Source organism: Corvus hawaiiensis, chromosome Z (genome assembly GCF_020740725.1).
Source record: "Corvus hawaiiensis isolate bCorHaw1 chromosome Z, bCorHaw1.pri.cur, whole genome shotgun sequence".
Taxonomy (NCBI): Eukaryota; Metazoa; Chordata; class Aves; order Passeriformes; family Corvidae; genus Corvus; species Corvus hawaiiensis.
Genome location: NC_063255.1, coordinates 51,304,107 through 51,321,586, shown reverse-complemented (window position 1 = coordinate 51,321,586; position 17,480 = coordinate 51,304,107). Strand labels below are relative to the sequence as shown.

The 17,480-nt window shown below is 39.1% G+C and overlaps 1 protein-coding gene across 1 annotated transcript in view; it reads left to right on the top strand.

The window, feature by feature from the left end:
- The first annotated feature begins 468 nt into the window (after positions 1 to 468).
- The window catches only part of HSD17B4 (hydroxysteroid 17-beta dehydrogenase 4), a 64,693-nt gene continuing 47,681 nt past the window's right edge, over positions 469 to 17,480 (top strand). The window contains exons 1-11 of the mRNA XM_048291298.1: positions 469 to 573; positions 3,444 to 3,497; positions 7,064 to 7,171; positions 7,696 to 7,755; positions 8,762 to 8,783; positions 8,888 to 8,934; positions 9,669 to 9,753; positions 11,421 to 11,608; positions 14,030 to 14,121; positions 14,713 to 14,737; positions 16,357 to 16,485. Coding sequence (XP_048147255.1) covers positions 513 to 573; positions 3,444 to 3,497; positions 7,064 to 7,171; positions 7,696 to 7,755; positions 8,762 to 8,783; positions 8,888 to 8,934; positions 9,669 to 9,753; positions 11,421 to 11,608; positions 14,030 to 14,121; positions 14,713 to 14,737; positions 16,357 to 16,485 — 871 coding nt within the window. The 5' untranslated portion in view covers positions 469 to 512. The remainder of the gene's footprint in view (positions 574 to 3,443; positions 3,498 to 7,063; positions 7,172 to 7,695; positions 7,756 to 8,761; positions 8,784 to 8,887; positions 8,935 to 9,668; positions 9,754 to 11,420; positions 11,609 to 14,029; positions 14,122 to 14,712; positions 14,738 to 16,356; positions 16,486 to 17,480) is intronic.

Here is a 17,480-nt window from a genome sequence, read left to right as displayed (position 1 = left end):
GCAGACCCTTGTCTGTTTCGGGAGCCAAGCTGTCTGGGTTCTGTAGCAGACCTGCTGCCCAAAGTTACTAGAGACATTAAAACTCATTTCCAAGATGTTAACACTCATTCATACCTTCGCCAATAGAATTGTTTGTAAATACATCAGCACACATCTTCCCGATCACTTTTCCCTCCCCATCCTCTCCCTTTCTTTATCCCTTCCTCTCCTCATCCCATCCCATCATATCCCTTCCCTTACTTTCCACAACCCTTCTTCTCCCCTCCTTCCAGCCCTTCCATTCCCCATCCCTTTCTTTCCCCTTCCTTTCCCTTTCTCGTCCCATCCCGTCCCGTCCCACCGCACACTACAGTTCCCAGCGGGCTGCGGTGCTGGCGCATGCGCAGTACCGGCGCGTCTCCCCGCCCCGTGGCGCTGGGAGGGCGGGGGCCAGGGCCGGGGCCGGGCAGTGGGGCCGAGCGGCGCAGCGGGGCTTGGACCGGCAGCGCAGCGGGGCCGGGTGGCGCGGAGCGATGGCGGCGGCGGGGCTGAGGTTCGACGGGCGGGTGGTGCTGGTGACCGGCGCCGGAGGAGGTGAGCGCTAGCCGGGGGTTCCTCACCCGCGGGAGGCGGCGGAGTTGCTCGGGGACAGCCGGGGCGGTGCGGACTCCGCGCAGCCGCCGCTGCCCGCGGCCCTGGCAGGTGCCTCGGGGGCGGCCGGTCCGGTTTCGCGGGGAAAAGTGGGTTGTTTCCCTCAGAGAAGGGAAGCGGGGCTGCGGGGGAGGCGCTGTCCGTGCCGGCCCCGGCCGTGCCAAGGCTGTGCAGGGGTCACGGCCGTGCCTCCTGCTGCCCTCAAAGCTGCTGCCGTCCGAGCGCGGCCCGGCACTGCCCAAGTTGGTAACCTCTCCGAACGCGTGATTTGTGCTCTTTAAACACGGGGAGCAGCGCCGTTGCTCCCCGGTCAGCAGTGGATGTCCTGGTATCCTAATTCCTTCCAGTTGTGCCTTGGACCTAGTGGCTGAGGCGTGTGACCCGTGTGGGTTTGGCGCAGTGCTGCTCCAGCAGGGGTTTCACGTTTGCCACCGGTGCTGCAGAAAGCAGCCGCCCACCTGTTGCTGCCTTCCCCGCCCGCGGTGCTCCCGGGAGCCGGCCTGGAGGCAGGTGGGAGCGGGCAGCAGAGGGGAGAGGGAAGGACTGACCTCTGGCAGCAGCAGGGCTGGCCTGCGCTGTTGGTGGTCTGCAGGCGTGATCTCTCCAGGGAACGTGGTCTGCAGTGGAATGCTTGGTTTTGCCAGGAAGTGTTTTTGTATTTGTTGTTATGGCGTGGAGTTGGTTGGTTGAGTTTTTTTGTTGTTTGTTTCTTCTCCCTTATTTTTTTTCCTTTCTCTGCATCCATGCTTTGACTTTTGCCTGCTATCATAGTTAAGCAAAAATACGAGCTGTCAGTGTGGATGGGTGAGAGACAAAGTTAGTGCTTACGATGAGCTGCTTAGGAAACTTGTTCTACCATACTCTGAGAAGGTTCTGCCCTCCTGACAGTGGAGTTTTGCTCTCATTTTGTGGCACTGCACATAGCCAGAGGAGTCATTTTGGGGCCCTAGATTAAGTGATATCTTGTGAAGAAGATGTTTTGGTAAGCACTGAACAGTCCATCTACATCATCTGAAGGTGACCAACTTGATAATAATTCAGAGCAGGTTTTTTAATGGTGCTTTTCTGCTTTTACTGGATCTATATTTATGGGCTTTTCCGTATATAGTAGGTTTCACTGAAGAACAGGTTAAGACCTTGCGTAATAGCAAAACAAGGTCAGTGTGGCAGTAGCAAAGCTTCTAAAAAGCATTGCACCAAGTAAAAGTTGCTTGTCATAAGTGTGTGTACAGTGACCCTTGTACTCCTAGTGTTAGACTGCTTGAAAATGGTTTGTTAATAGAGAAAACTCCCCTTGGATGTTTTATTTCACAACAGCTTCTTAATAAGTGGTTGATTAAATTTAAGCCAAGATAAAGGGAGGTCCTATTATCTACGGATTAGTTCTCCTTTTGCTTTTATTTTATTTACAACACTGTAGTTAGACTGCATTACTAATAGCATTGTTCTTCAGCGTTGATTTTTTGGATGCTGGTGAACAGATCTAAGCTGGGAATTTATTTAGACATGTGTATCACTAATTTGTGTTAAAGTGATGCCTGTTTTCACATACACAGATACCTAAAAAGTGTTTCTTTTCACTTTGAGCAGATCCTTTGTGAATTACTGTTCCTGCCTGTGTTGGGCATTGTTTGTGCAACCTATCTTGGTTTTTTTAAAATTAGTTTTGATTCTCAAGCATTCAATCCTTGCTTAGCAGTTGAGAAGGCCAGCACATATAACTGGTCTGGGTTTTGTGCACTTCTCATTTGTGTGGCTTTTCAAAACAAAGACAAAAAAAGATTTTCTTGGACTTGGGTTACATGAGGCAGTATGTGTATGCACCTCACATGTGATACTCTCTGTTGCAGAGGCCTGAGGAAGCCTTAAGGAAATTTTCAGCTTGTTGCTGTGAGATAAGTGTGCTTCAAAACAGTCTGAACAGTTCTTATTTTTTCCCCCCATTGTCTTTTGGAGAACTGGCTTTGAATGTCCTGGTGAGGGGCAAAGAGATACTGTTTGCATTCTGAGAAACTTCTTTCTGACTGATCATCTTTTGATCATTCAAATGGCTTTTTCTTTTGAAATTAATAAAGAAGGATCATTGCCATTGATCCAAATAACTTTTGACTGGTACAGTGGATAATATATCTGTAAGTCATTTATTTTGATGAATGTTAAACACAACTAGAATCTAAGCCAGAGTGAAGATCCAAGAACCTCGCTTTCATATGTGATGCAGAAATTACAGTCTTCTCTTAGGATAGGCAAACTATGTATGTGTTTGATTAACTGAGGTATTAGGCATTTCTTTGTATGTAAATGATTTTGTCAATACATCTTCAGTCACAGTTAAATTTTGTTTGGTTTCTTTTTCAAATAGTAACTTTAACTAGGGAAGTATCTTATTCACTTAGAATGTAATTAATTAACTTGAAACATCCCCTCCTTCAGTGTTACATCAGGACATTAGAGGTTCTTCCTTTCAAGTGTATTTTTCTATCACAAGAACAAACTCAGCAGCATACAGCTTTCCCAGATGCTTCTGTTGAATGCAGTAACAAAGAGTAAGCATGGTTTATTTGGATTTTTTTTTCCTCTTGACTGGAGGTTTTGTTTACTATTTATCTGTTTGTTTACTTTTATATTTTGTTCTTATAAAAGACTTAGAACTCCTGGGGGAAATAATGTTTTACTTTGAACCTCCAAGGTGTTTGTGTTGAATTGGTGCATTTTTCTTAACACAATAATTTTTGTGTAGCTTTTGTCTGAATTGTGATCTGGCTAACAAATTCACTCTTGTTTTTAACTTTTTTTTTTTTTGTTTAAACTAGGTTTGGGCAGAGCATATGCTCTGGCTTTTGCTGAAAGAGGTGCTTCAGTAGTTGGTAAGTTTTATCTTAACTAACTTGATCTAGGCAGTAACCTTTGCCTTTTCACATAGCTTGCATTCAACAGTCCATGGCCTTTTTGACAGTAACCTTTGCTATTTAATGGTTTTCTGTCTTATCTTTTGCTGTTTAAATTTTGCTTCTAAGCTTTATTTTCTTATGAAACAAATTGCCTAAGTTTGTCCAAGGGCTTACCTTTGCTGGAAAGCCTGTTGGAGTCAGATAATTTCCTAGATTTGACTTTCATCTGTGCATACAAGTCTTTACCACAATCTGAGGCCAGAGAATGTGTTGTCCTAGGTAAATACTGCTCAGAAGCTTCCAATATGACCATGTGAATATGCGAATATGTTGCCTTATAGTGCCTTTATAAATTTTATATCATTTATAAAATTTCATAAAAATTATTTGGTTTTACTTCATTGATTAAAAATGAGTATGTGTGTAGACAACTTTAAAAAAATATCTAGGTTGTTTTTTCTTTTTTTTCTGGTAATTGCCATCTTTGATACTTGCTGTATTTACCATGGACGTGAATAATTTATGTTGAGTTCTTATTTAGCAAAAATTATGTCACTAAAGCAGCCCAAATATTTTGTGTTGACTCTCTGTAGCTGGTGGTGGTCTGGCTTTCCAGAATGATCTGAAAGAAAATGCATTCTGTTGCCTGATCACAGCTAATGCTCCTTTATCTCTTGGCCTTATTGTGTAATAACTAAACAGTAAGTTAAGAATTGACTGTAAGGGCAACTTCTTGTTTCCTTTTGGAAACTTCACAGTTCAGCTTGTCTTACAGTATTACCTCTACATGCTTGTATTTGTTTCTCTTGTTCTCTTACGATTCTGAATTCAAAGAGTTGAGAAGTTACTTGTATAAACATTTAGTGTTTTAAAACTGGAGCAGATTGAGACTTATGCCTTGTGTCTTTAAAACAAATTCCCTTTTTAAGTTATGGAAATGAAGGTATGTTGTAAGAACATACCTTCAAACCAAATACTCCAGAAGAATGTTTTCGGTTGGAAGGATAATGCTAGGTTCCAACATGGCACCTTTGTCCAGTCCTGCATCTCTGTTGAGTGAGTGGCCGTTGGTGTGTTAGACTTACAAGAGCAAGCTAGGTGGAAAACTCCCTGTTCTCATCAACCAAAGGCTGCCTGCTACCACTATTTTTTGTCATTCTTTCTCTCTTTCATGCCTGTCATCAGGAAAAGTTGAAAGCAGGAGGAAAGGATGGTTTGCTTTTTTCTTGCTTCATATGTCATGTCCTGACCTGCTGTTTCTTCCAGTCTGAGGGCTCTTGTGTTGCTGTTTCAGTTTAGCTTAGAGTCATGCTTTTGAAACATCTCTCCTGATACATTATTTTATTTGTATTTTTGTTTGCATAGTGAAATGGTAGTGAATTACATGAGTCCTTTATAAAACAAACTGGAAGATGCAATCCAGAAGCACACCTACGTTGTTCATGTGTGTTTGGTTTGTGACGCTAGACTACAGCAAGAAATGAGCTGGCTTATTTTTAAAAAAACTTGCGCTGTATGTGTCAGGTCCTCAGCACCGTTTCACCCTTCAGGCTTGCTTCTGCTGCTCTGCTAATGACACACTCATAGCCTCAGAGGAATTCTTCTCTGAGGTTCAGACTATAACCATGCTCTGTCACAACTACTGCAGTCTCTGGCTCTTTTCTGCTGTATGTTTTCAACTGAAAATTGCATGATGTAAAGCTTGGGCTTAAAATAATGTTATTTGTCTATTTTGTTAGGGTTTTTTTTCATTGCTCTAACACTCTCTTGGAGTTATTATTTTCAAAGCCTAGAATAGCTCAACTCTTTCTTGCATACTCATTTTTGTTTCAACTCCATTAGTGCCTGTGCTTGGCCTAATGTACTTTTTTGCCCCTGAAAATTTTCCCAAATACTTAATTAAATTTTTGTCAGCAAAGTACTATTGAAGTGTAAGATAAACATATATAAACTTGTCTGTGATAGAGAGCTGTAAGGTCTTAACAAGACTGAATGGTTTGTATATATATTTACCACCAAATTATTCACTCTTCTTTCCCAGGACAAGTTAGAAATTCTAGTGTTGTTCCTGACTCACTTTAATATCATGGATGTCACAGACCAACCAGTCAGCCTGTGTTGTCTATCCTAACACTTCACTACACTCAGAAATCTTCCTTAGTGCCTCACTTGAACTGTGTTACCTGCATGTTTGGATTGTTAGATATTGATCTGTTAGCTTGGAGATTCTGTCTCCTTTCTTTTTTTGCATCAGTCTGTTAAGGTACTTGTACTTACTGCTTCAGGCTGGGCATTTTTGGATCTGGTTTGATGGTTGATTGTTTTTTTTGGGTTTTTTTTGTCATGTTGTATCTGTCCCATTTTGATGCTCTCTTCTTCTGGACTTTGGCATGTTCATTTACATAAATTTTCTGCAGTATTTCTACATTTCTCTTGAAGTGCTGCTCACAAAGCTGCATATAGGATTCCAGATGAGACTTCTTGATCTGGGTAATATAGAATGATTTTGTGATGTGTCATGCAAGCTGTGTTCCTGTTTACATGGAGAGTTTAAAAAAAAAAAGCATAAAGTGGGTCTATTTCATTTTGTGCTAATACAACAGACTTGCCATTGCTGTTTATCATCAAGACCAGCAAGAGCATCCTGCATATTTTGTGGCTTTCACTGTATCTGGCTTCTTGAGGTTAGGAGGCAGAAGCTGGAATTCACCATTTCAAAAGATCATTTAGCAAAATACCAGTGTTGCATGTAAATTCAGTCAGTTCTGGCTTTCTTACAATTCCAATTTGAACCCTTTTGAACAAAACTTCCTACCATTTTTTGAAGTTCTTTGTCCAAATACAATGTTTTTGGGTTTTTTTGGGAGTGTTTTTGTTCCCCTGGTAATTCCATGAAGCTGTTGGATGTGCAAATACAGGAGTGCAGCAGAGTGTGGCGATGGTACGTTCCAGCTGCTGTTAGTGACGTGTCCCCCAGTGCAGAGAGCAGCCCGGAACAGCTCTGTGTGTCAGGTGGGTCTCCTATCCCACAGGAGCAGGATCTGAAGCTCCAGAGCAGGCACTTCTCACTTTGTTTAGACTGCTGGATCTCTTATTTAGTGGTGTTGACTAGTAACAGTTTGGCTACTCTATTAAACAGGAACAAAGTCTTCGTAGTCTTGCTTACAGTTCATGCAATAGTTAGAGACTGGAATAAATTGCCTGTGATTGGGGTATAATCTAGATCTTAATCTCTGAGCTACAACACAATTACAGAGGTAGCCTGGGCAGGGCAAGCAGGTTGAATACATGGTGGAGGGGGAAAAAAAGTTCTATTTTCCGTGTTATTTAAAGAAGAAGAAATAATATATGTTGCACTGCTTTTAAAAAAAATAATCATGTGTCCTACTATTTTTTTGTTGTCGTCTCTGGTTTTCAGTAAGATCCAGATGCAGCAGTCTTTATTAATACTCCTTGTAACCTCCAGTGTGATAATGAGGTAAGGACAGACCATGAAGTCTTGAGTGTTAACAACAAAAATTTCATTTCTTTGTCATGCACAGTGAATGATCTTGGAGGTGATTTCAAGGGATATGGCAAAAGCTCCTCAGCTGCTGACAAAGTTGTCGATGAAATCAGAGCAAAAGGAGGGAAAGCAGTACCCAATTATGGTATGTTATTTTTCCAGATCAGTGTAATGTTTTATCTGTAGGAGTAGTGGACATGTTAAATAAAAAGTTGATGTTTCTTAGTGAAAGACTACTACCAGCTTGGCAATAACATATAAACAAATATAATATCATATGGAGTGGGAAGACAGATGCTAAAAGCAAGTGCATCAATTGCTTCTTTTAATTAAGATTTGTTCACTAATGCCCTTCTCTGTTATCTGATTTTTTGACATTGAAGTATTAAGCATCTGTCCATCTGGAGTTTTCAGCAGCAAAATGGGAATGGATGATTCTTGCTTGGTTTGCTTCATGTTTTTCTTGCGATGGCAAGTGTTGTGCCATTTAGACTTACTTTGTGGGATTTGCTTTAGGCCACGTGCAGATAATGGCTGAATTTGAATTTAGTTTTCACTGGGGTTGTACACAATTTATTTTTCTTAGCTCTGTGGAATTAATTGTTAATATCCTGCAAGTGCAGTGTATCCAGTTAATTTTATTTGAAAATTTGTACTTCTTTCTTACAGATTCCGTGGAAGATGGTGAAAAGCTTGTGAAGACAGCCCTTGAGGCTTTTGGGAGGATAGGTACAGTTGCTTAATTCACGTTGAAACTTGTTTGCAAAGGCAAAGCCATTATAAACAGTGCAATTAACAACACATGTATGAACTGTGTGATAACAGTAGTACACACCAATCCCGATGCCTCTGGTCAGTGAAATGTGAATAAGGGGCTTTTAGCTTTTAATCTGAATGGTCAGCTTTTCTGGGTTTTTTGGTGGTTTTTGCTGAAGTTTAAAGCTTAGTATATGATTCTTCTTTTCCTGCCCTTCAGAATTTTGGAGCTCCAGTAGTGGTTAACAATTTCTGTCACAAAACACGGAGTCTATGAAGTGTTACAACTAGCTGCATAGAATTAGCATAGATAATGTTGCTTTCTGTTTTGGAAGCTCTTCTGCTTACATAATGTCAAAATGCATTAAATGAAATGAAAAAAGAAAACCCTGAGGTATTTTATCTAACAGTTAAAGTTCTTTTTAACCATGCAATTGCCACTATTTAAAACCACTTGGTGATTTTAACTCAGGGTTAAATGGCTAAAAGTACATGTAATCAAAGCCAACAGGAACCTAATTAAATATCTGACAAGAAATTGTTATGATCCAGGTTGCTTTATCAGCTTTGTGACTCTAGTTCCTCCAGTTATCATTTGGGCTGCTGCAACAAAGATGGTGGCACAAACTGCATAATTGGGGCACTCTGAAATTCAAAGCCGGCTTCAAAATGGTACAGGATGGTTGCATCCTGCCGTTATTGGATTCCTAAGTGGCCAGCACTTCATAGCTATGCCTCCCTGTCAGGCTTGGTCCCATTGATGTCCCTGTCAGGTTGAGACTTACCTGTCCTGAAGTATTATGTTGTAATTATTTTCCAAGGGTAGAATTCATTAATCAGGACAAGGAACTATAGAATATATGGAATATGATGTATATGTCCAGTGTTCTTGTCTGTATATATTTAGAAGTGGGAGGAAAATAGAAACAGGCTTGTATTTTATCAGTGCATTGAATTAGTTTCCTTTTTTTAATTTCAGATATTGTTATAAACAATGCTGGGTGAGTATACCTGACGGTTTTGTCCTTTTTGAGTGTGGGCTGTCCCTTTAATATAAACAAATGTTGATCTTGTGTTTGTTTTGTTTTCCTAATGTTGCATTTAGGATCCTAAGAGACCGTTCATTTGTTCGGATAAGTGATGAAGACTGGGGTGAGTTGATTTTAAAATGGCTTCAGAATGTACTTTCTGTGTGAAAGGTGACAGGTACATCCCTCCCACTGGAACAAGAGAGAAGAGAAGGCGGGGAAGGCTTACCTTTTGCCCTGCAGGCTTAGTGACAAGCTGCTCGCGTTCAGTGTGCAAACCAGGTCTGTGCTGCAATGTGTGGTAGGTGTATGTAGTTCCAAAGGGGCAGAAGGGCTTTTCTTCCCACTACTGGTTGCCAAATGCAGTAAGAAGAAGAGCCATGTGATGACACAAAATAGTTTCTATGAGCAGAACATTCCTCGGGTCAGCACTGAGTGGCTGAATACAAAACAGGCTTAAAAGACTCTGAACTAACTAGAGAGGAAAGCAAGCTCATGTGCCATGAGATGGTGGATGGTAGTTAGCCAGTGGAGAAGACTTCTACAAAGATAGTCTATCTTCTGTAGTTCTTCTCTGAGTCTGCTTAAGTGCGGGAATTTTGAACGGTTTTGAATTCTGTACAGGAGGGCCCCATCCAAGAGGCAGTGTATGTGGGCAGCCCCCTCATAATCAGTGTCTGTTCAGGCAGGCACTAAAAAATGGCTTGTAAAGAGAAAAAAAAAAAGGCCCATCATTCTTTTAGTAACAGTTTCAGAGTGTGAAAAAAGTGTGTTTTTTGTCATGAAGAAGAAACATGTTGCATTTCAAGTTGGGAGCCAAATCCTGGAATTATTAAACTGATATCAATTTGTTCCTAGATATAATTCATAGAATTCATTTGAGGGGATCATTCCTGGTCACCCGAGCTGCATGGAATCACATGAAAAATCAGAAATTTGGCAGGTAAAAATGTGTCTTCTGTTCTGCGATTTTCAGTAGGGTGTAACAGACTGATGCATGCCCAAACAGTGAAGGAAGAGTCTTGCGTTCTTTTCTTTCACTTTCTCGGGGCTGAAGCAAAATAAGTTGAAATGTCTTTTCTGACTATCCCAAGCAAGAGTTGTAAGACTATAAATATACCATTTCTATTAATGAGGACTGGTTAGAAGCATTTGTTACTTGTATGTTATGGCAAGTTTAAGGGACTCTTGTTGTGCTCCTTCTTATTCAAATGACTGGTACATGCAGTTCTGCTTGTAGGTTGTGGGTTTTTTTGTTTAATGTTGGGTTGTTGTGGGTTTTTTTGTTTGTTTGTTAGTTTTAACTGTTTAGACAAATGTACTTTTCTTAAATGTTATGGGATTGTTCTTAGTCTGTTTTGGTATGTATTAACTCAAAAAGAGTGCAGTGAAATCAGATCTTCTAAATTTTTTCATTTTTGTGGTTTTATCAAAAACCTTATCAAAGCACTGATGTGATTATATTAATCTTAGCCATACCCACATACTGAAAACTGTGTGAGCTGTTTTCTCATCCTGTGACCTAAATAACTTTCGTTCTCATCCAGGGAAGTGAACTGTGAGGATAGCAGAAATCTTAAGTCTGGGAGTTGAAAATTAAATTACTTCTTCAAAAACAGCTTAAGTCTAGAGTTGCATCCTTTTAGGAAAATGCTTCCCTTGTCTTCTTTTCTGTATTTTCTCAGATAACAGTGGTAGTGAGTGCTTCTGCAGTTTATGTATAGACATGTGCCACCTGCAAAATGCCTGCTTTACATAGAGTTTGTGGCTTTTTTTCATCTTCATCATATTGAGCCAGTACTTGGAACACATCTCTTTACTTAGACTAAAAAGCATTAGATTATTGGCAGTGAGGCAGATAAAAAGAATTAAATATGTTGATCCCAGCTACGCAGTATGTTTACAAGTAGATTTGAACAGAATCTGATAAGGCTTCCTTTAAAAGTGAATATGTAGACCCATTTCTTTTGAATTGAGATGACCTGCAGCACAACTTTTGCTTGCCTCAAACCAGCTGTGAACTACAGTGGTTTTAGAGCTCTCACGTGAGTAGTTCATTCACCTCCGAAGGAATAATGGGGACAGCAAAGAACAGGACTTTCTTGTTTTCTTCTATCATGCATTTAATGCCTATTAGAATTCTTTGAATGTGAATTCTGTGAGAATGGACCTTCAGGTATTACCAGGTAGATAATAATAAGGGAAATAATTTTCAGTAAAGTAATTTTCTTCTGAGTGCTGAAACATTATTAGCTGTAAGAATAACACCACCTGAAAACTGTTAGAAATGAAAAGAAATTACTTTTCTCTATACTGGACCCAGTGTCACAGTGTGTCCTTCCTAGTTTTGCAGTATAACTCAGAAAGCCTCATAACTTTGTTCATTTTCTGCTACTCTGACAATGCTTCAGGATTTGCCAGATGATTGCTATCCATCAAATATTAAATAGGTACCTGATTGTTAGCGAAAGCAACAAATAATCTTTTCTTATTTGCGTACTTTGTTTTGTGGAATATGGAGACTATAATGCCAAAGCTGGAAAATGCTTTTTTGTGGAATCAAATCACTTGAAGAAATAACTTAATTTTTTTCCTCTCCTCTCCCCTAAGAATAATTATGACATCCTCAGCTGCTGGAATATATGGAAACTTTGGTCAGGCAAACTACAGTGCTGCAAAACTTGGCCTTTTGGGTCTTGCAAACACAATTGCAATTGAAGGTCGGAAGTATAACATCCACTGCAACACAATTGCTCCTACTGCTGGATCCAGGCTGACCCAGACCGTCATGCCACAAGGTGAATCATTTAAAATCTACATGTTCTGATAATTTTTAGTGAATTGAAGCACTACAAACTTTCTTATCTCTTAGAAAATGCAAGTTCTTCACACTTCATATACTACAAATTCATTGTTCCTACTATATTTTTGTCTCTGAACTGTTACTTGCTTTGTCTGTTGTGAGGAATTCTTACTTTCTGACACAAGATACGAAGCAAGTTTTCTCATTTGCGAAAGCACTTACATGTGGCAAGGCTCTTCAATTGTAATCTCTTTCAGGATCCTCCTACAGTGGTGGAAAGGCTTGTTTGTTTCATCACATGTGCAGTCAGGCATGTGCACAAGATGTCTGCACTTGTTACAGTGTTGTCTCATTGCAAAATACTGAATTTTTGCACAACATTTCATGTGTGTACTTAGTGGTTCCATGATCAGCAGGAGATGATAGTGAACTGAGTTGCCTAATTTTTCCTTATTGCACAGGTACTAATCTTTGAATGTTTGAACAGATTTTAACAGAGTATTGCATTGGGAAGTCAGTGTAAGGAACATTTTAGGAGACAGTTGTGTGTAAGTGTAAATTTAGTATAAATAGACTGGCTGATTACTTTGGCAAATGACCAGAAGAAAGAAAAATAATTTGGAAAAAAAAAAGTCTGTAAAAGGAAATTGCTCTCAGAATATCTTCTGGAATTAGCCTATTTCATTTTGCTCCTGACCTTTTCCCTGATGATAGGCAGATTTCAAAGCCAAGGAAATCACATTTGTCAGACTGATAGACAGGCTATTGGAGAGTAATATATTCTGTATGTTATGCACAGATTGAATGCTTGATTTTGTCTGACTGATGTAACCTGGTTTAGATCTAAATACTCCAGGTGGTCATGACTCTAGCAGTCTTATATGTTGTAGGTTACAGTGATTTATTGCAATTGTTTATAGAAGATCCAAATACATCGAGCATGCAGTATAAAATGGAGTACAGTAGCTGGCATGTTCGGAAGATACTTAATCTACATAGGATGATAAAAACATCTCATAATTTTCTTTCTTAGTCATTTTAAGAAGAGTGGGATCCTTTGGTCTCTCTGTAAGATACTTTCAGCTCTGAGGATTCATTTGTTATCTAGTTCACTCCATCCCTGTCCAGTTTTTCAAATACTCTTAAAAGATTCGAACACCTTTGAACACAACTTTAAAAGCATTTTCAGATGTCTTATCAAATTATCCTTGTTATCTGACTCTTTGTCTTCAGGTCTGCAAGCACCTACGCTTTTTCATTGCTGTACATTCCCATACATTGTTATATATGTTCAACTTGGTGCACATATTGTTGTTCTTGCTTATAACTCTTAAACGCAGTTTGCATCTTCTGTATGGTTGTGGGGTTTTTTTAACTTCTACCACCTATTTTTTAATAATTTTAGTAGTGGATTACAAGCATTAATGCTAATAGTCTAGGGCTAGATTTTGAGGCTAAATTGTGCGTGGCATAAAGTGGAATACTTTGGAAAAGCCTAAGGGGTTTGCTATGCACTTACAACAGCCATTTTAAATGGAATTCAACTTCCTTCTACTTTTATGTAACTTCTAAAAATGATATTCTGTTTACTTTAGTTTTGCTACTAAATAAGTACTCACAATGATAAGCTTTCTCAGCTCTTCATCTGGGAAAACCTGGCTATAACCGAAAATGCTTGATGACCTTTAGCTGAGGAACAGCTATATATCTATTGCTGTTGAAAGTATAATATTCTAAAAGGTGAAAAAAGATATTAAGCAAAGTTATTATTCAGACAGTGGACAGAATATGTGATAAGAGCTGCCTGGAAAACCATACTGTTCCATGACAATGTCTCAATTTTCAGATAGCTTTCTATTGTGCCAGATGTCAATGAAAATCCCAAAATAGGATTGATATGTAAATTTAGCAGGGCTGATAATTTCCTGTACCATTTGGAAAAGTCAGCATTTCCAAGTGAGATAATTCTTAAACAATCAGCAGCTGCAATTATTTTCATAATGTCTTGTCTATATAGCTGACTAGCAGACTAAAAGGAAGATTGCTTGGGTACATCTGTGTCAGGATTATGTGTAGCTGGCTTGTCCTTGTGTCAGGCTGCCTGTCAGATGGAAGTTTAGGAAGGTTATCTGGCTTTGCAGTTGGCATGTAACAGTGTTCGCAACAGTTAAACAGGCTTTCATCTCTCTGGCTGAGAAGCCATGTCATGGGGTTTGGCGTCATATATGTATCTCACGAGTTGTTCCTATTTATTGAATCTTCAAATGTTTCTTTTAGTTTGTCCTTTTGTTTCATGACACAACACTATTGATTAAATTCTTCTGGCGCTGCTGTTCAAAAGAGGGTGTTAGATTAAATAATGCGGTGAAACTGTAGAGTACTTCTATTTCATGATTCTCCTTCTAATTTGCTCTAGATCTGGTTGATGCTTTCAAACCAGAATATGTTGCTCCCTTAGTAGTTTGGCTTTGCCATGAGAGCTGTGCTGAGAACGGCAGTCTGTTTGAGGTAAGTTTTTTTTTACTTTCATATCCCTCTTTCCCTTCCTTTACTCCTTTCCCCAAAATCAGTTGTTTGTTTTATCTTGTCCAGTCTTAAACTTCTTGCCGAAACTAAATCACCATGTGTGAACTACATACTCAGCATAGACAGAAGAAATATTGATCTGTTGTGCAGTATTTGACAAGTGCTTCAGGCAGTAGCAGCCTTGTCAAATTCTGGTCTGTGCTCAAAATGCTACCAATTTGATTGTTAAAATTCTTATTGTACTCTTTTAAGGTTGAAAAGATACCAAATTCAAAAGACATTTTTGTTTTCTAAATTATTCAAACGTAGAAAGTAGCTTGCAGGAAGAATTAATTACTTAATTATGATAGTCATTATAGATATTGGCATCAAACTGCTAACTCATATTGGATAGAAACTGTTTTGTCTGCATCATATTCAGGTGCTTAACTAAACTGTTAAATACAACCAGCAGTAGTTCAGAAATTTTTGATATATTGAGTTTGTTGTGGAGTATAGTTTTGTTTCCCAAAGTTACTAAAGCTTTGCTTTGTGAGATGTCATAAGCTGATGATATTCTTTTTTTCTTGGCAGGTGGGAGCTGGATGGATTGGAAAACGTAAGTTCTTTATGTTTCAGGATTGATCTTGTGTTTTGAATTGACATTGAGACTGTGCAAACTTTCTTTAGTGTTAACCTGTATACTCAAGACATTTTTTACTCGGCAGAGAAGATGAATAAAAGCCTGGGGTTCTGAAGAAACTGCTTATATTCAGTAAAAGTCACAAATTTAACTTCATGTGGGGAAAAACTGGTAACTTAGGTTTGTGCATTGTTGTGCTTTTGAACTAACAGTGACTGAAAATCTGCCTAAGTAACTTTAACTCTTGGATCCCAGGCATAATTTGAAGTAGAATTTGTGGTGCTAAGTATACATTGCTGCCTTTTCTTGATAACTTTAATATGATATAAAAGTACTACATGCTGATAAACAGGCATGTTTTTTAATTTTTCATTTCATCCTTTTTCATTGCTTTCCACCTTCACTTACGCTTCTATTAAAATGCTAGTGTATAAGCATGTAGAAGCAATTAGTCTTCTTAAATAACCAGTAGCTATGCTACCTATGTATTTTCCTTAGTGACTACCTCCAGTAACCGGCTTAAATATGAATGTAAGGAAAGCTTGCAGACAATACTGAGGACTTACAAGAAGAAAAAATATTCAGTGTGTGAGATGTCTTGACTTTTTTCCTAAATCCATTGAACCTAGTGCAAGCATTATTTTCATGAACCGTTCAACTTTTCAGCCTACATGAGTATCACCAGTAGGTTGGAAGTAGGGCTGTTAATTCAGGAAGTCATTTTGTTTTCTTTTAATTTTTTTTTTCCCCACTTGATAACCATTTTGTACCTTTCTAACTAACTGCAAGTGTTCTGTGTAACTGGAACAGTGTTTCCAAGAAGTGTGGTGAACAGATTTAAAGAAGCAGAGCAGCAGCACAAAATGTCTCGGTGCACTTCACAAGGAGTTAGCTTTTAATACAGCTGAAAATCTGCAGTTTGATCAAGAAAACCCACAATTTTTCATCATTATAATGGCTATTGTTGAAGTTAATGAAATGAAACCAGCTTGTTAATTAGGTACCAGTTTGGCCTTATTCATTGCTGTTTGCTAATTAAGGGCAAACCCTGGTTAAGTATTAGAATTACAATCCAGGAAGTCTGTATCCTTGTGGAACTAATTTCACATTGGCCTTACCAGTTTCTCTCAGGTTACAGTATTGAAATACAACTTCTGAGACCATTTAGAGGTGCTGGCTACTGGTATTAATGTTCTTTTATAGCAAACAAGTGATGTTCACTTCTCCCCAGTAGTTTTCCATGATTTCTGAAGGTTCCTAAGCATTAATAGTCAAAGTCCTGTCAGAAGAGATAGTCTGTAGATACATACTAGCTACAACTTTTCAGTACACAGTATCCTAAAACTAGTATTTCTGGAGGATAGTAAGTCTGTTTAACTACAGTGAAATTTAAAACCATCACTTCCTTTCTAAATGTTAGTTGAAGCAGTGAGCCCTTTAGTCCAGCTAGAAGTTGTATTTGTGAGTTACTTTGGAGTACTTAAAATGTTTCCCTTATTGCACCATCTTGAAGGTAGTTGCCTGGATGCAAGTTACCTAAAAACCAAAAAACTTTTGTTTGTTACTTGAACTCTCTGGCTGATGTTTCCCATTAGTGCGCTGGGAGCGATCCTTGGGTGCCATTGTCAGAGGAAAGAATCAGCCAATGACGCCTGAAGCAGTGAGAGATAAGTGGGAGAAGGTGTGTGACTTTGATAACGCCAGCAAACCCAGAACCATCCAAGGTAAGGGAGACTTCTGAGAGTTGGGGCTGTTCAGCCTGTGGAAGTGAATGTTCTAGGGAGACCATATTGTAGCCTTTCAGTACTTTACGGAGGCCTGTGAGAAGTATGGGAAAGGTGGAACAGATGTATCCTGCTGCATAGGACAAGGGGTAATGGTTTTAAACTAAAAGAAGATCAATTTAGATTAGCTATAAGAGGGAAGATTTTTACAGTGAGAGTGCTGAAATACTGACATAAGTTGCCCAGAGAGGTGTTGGATGCTCCATGCCTGGAAATATTCAAGGTCTGGTCAGACAGGGCTCTCAGCAAACTGATTTATTTGAAGATGTCCCTACTCAGGGGAGTTGTGGGGGGGTTGAACTAGCTGCCATCTAAAGGTCCCTTCCAACCCAAACTATGCTTTGATTCTTGGTGGATAGCTTGAGTAAGCAAAGCTTAGAAGAGAATGCTTTCTTTCAAGTGTTTGCTGAAACTTCAAAATCTACAGAACTAGTGAATTTTTTTGTAAATGTGTTACATTAATAATATACTGCTTCATTATGGTCAGATCTTTCTAAAGAAACTTTTGTATTCTTGCCTGTAGAATTAAGATATGATTTATCTTACGAGTTTCTAGAGAAGTTACATCATTAGATGTAACTAATTTTATCTTACGAGTTTCTAGAGAAGTTACATCTGAGTCAGACTAATGACAGTGTTTTATTTGATTGTACCTGCATGCAGACAGAATAGAGTAATAGAATGTATTTTCCTTTCAACCCTGGAATCTTGGTTTTTGGTGAACATTTCACTGGTTAAGTCTTGGAATATATCACTGCAAAGAAGTTCTTACTGTGCCTTATGTTCTTGGGGCACATCACTCCCTTGGCTGGTGACCAAAATGATTTTCTCTTTCAATGCTTTGTTTACCTTTCTTGTTCCTTGCCAGCATTTAAGAATGTAGGGCAGGAGGGAAAAAGGCATCCTTATGTACAATGCCAGTTGAATTTCCAAGA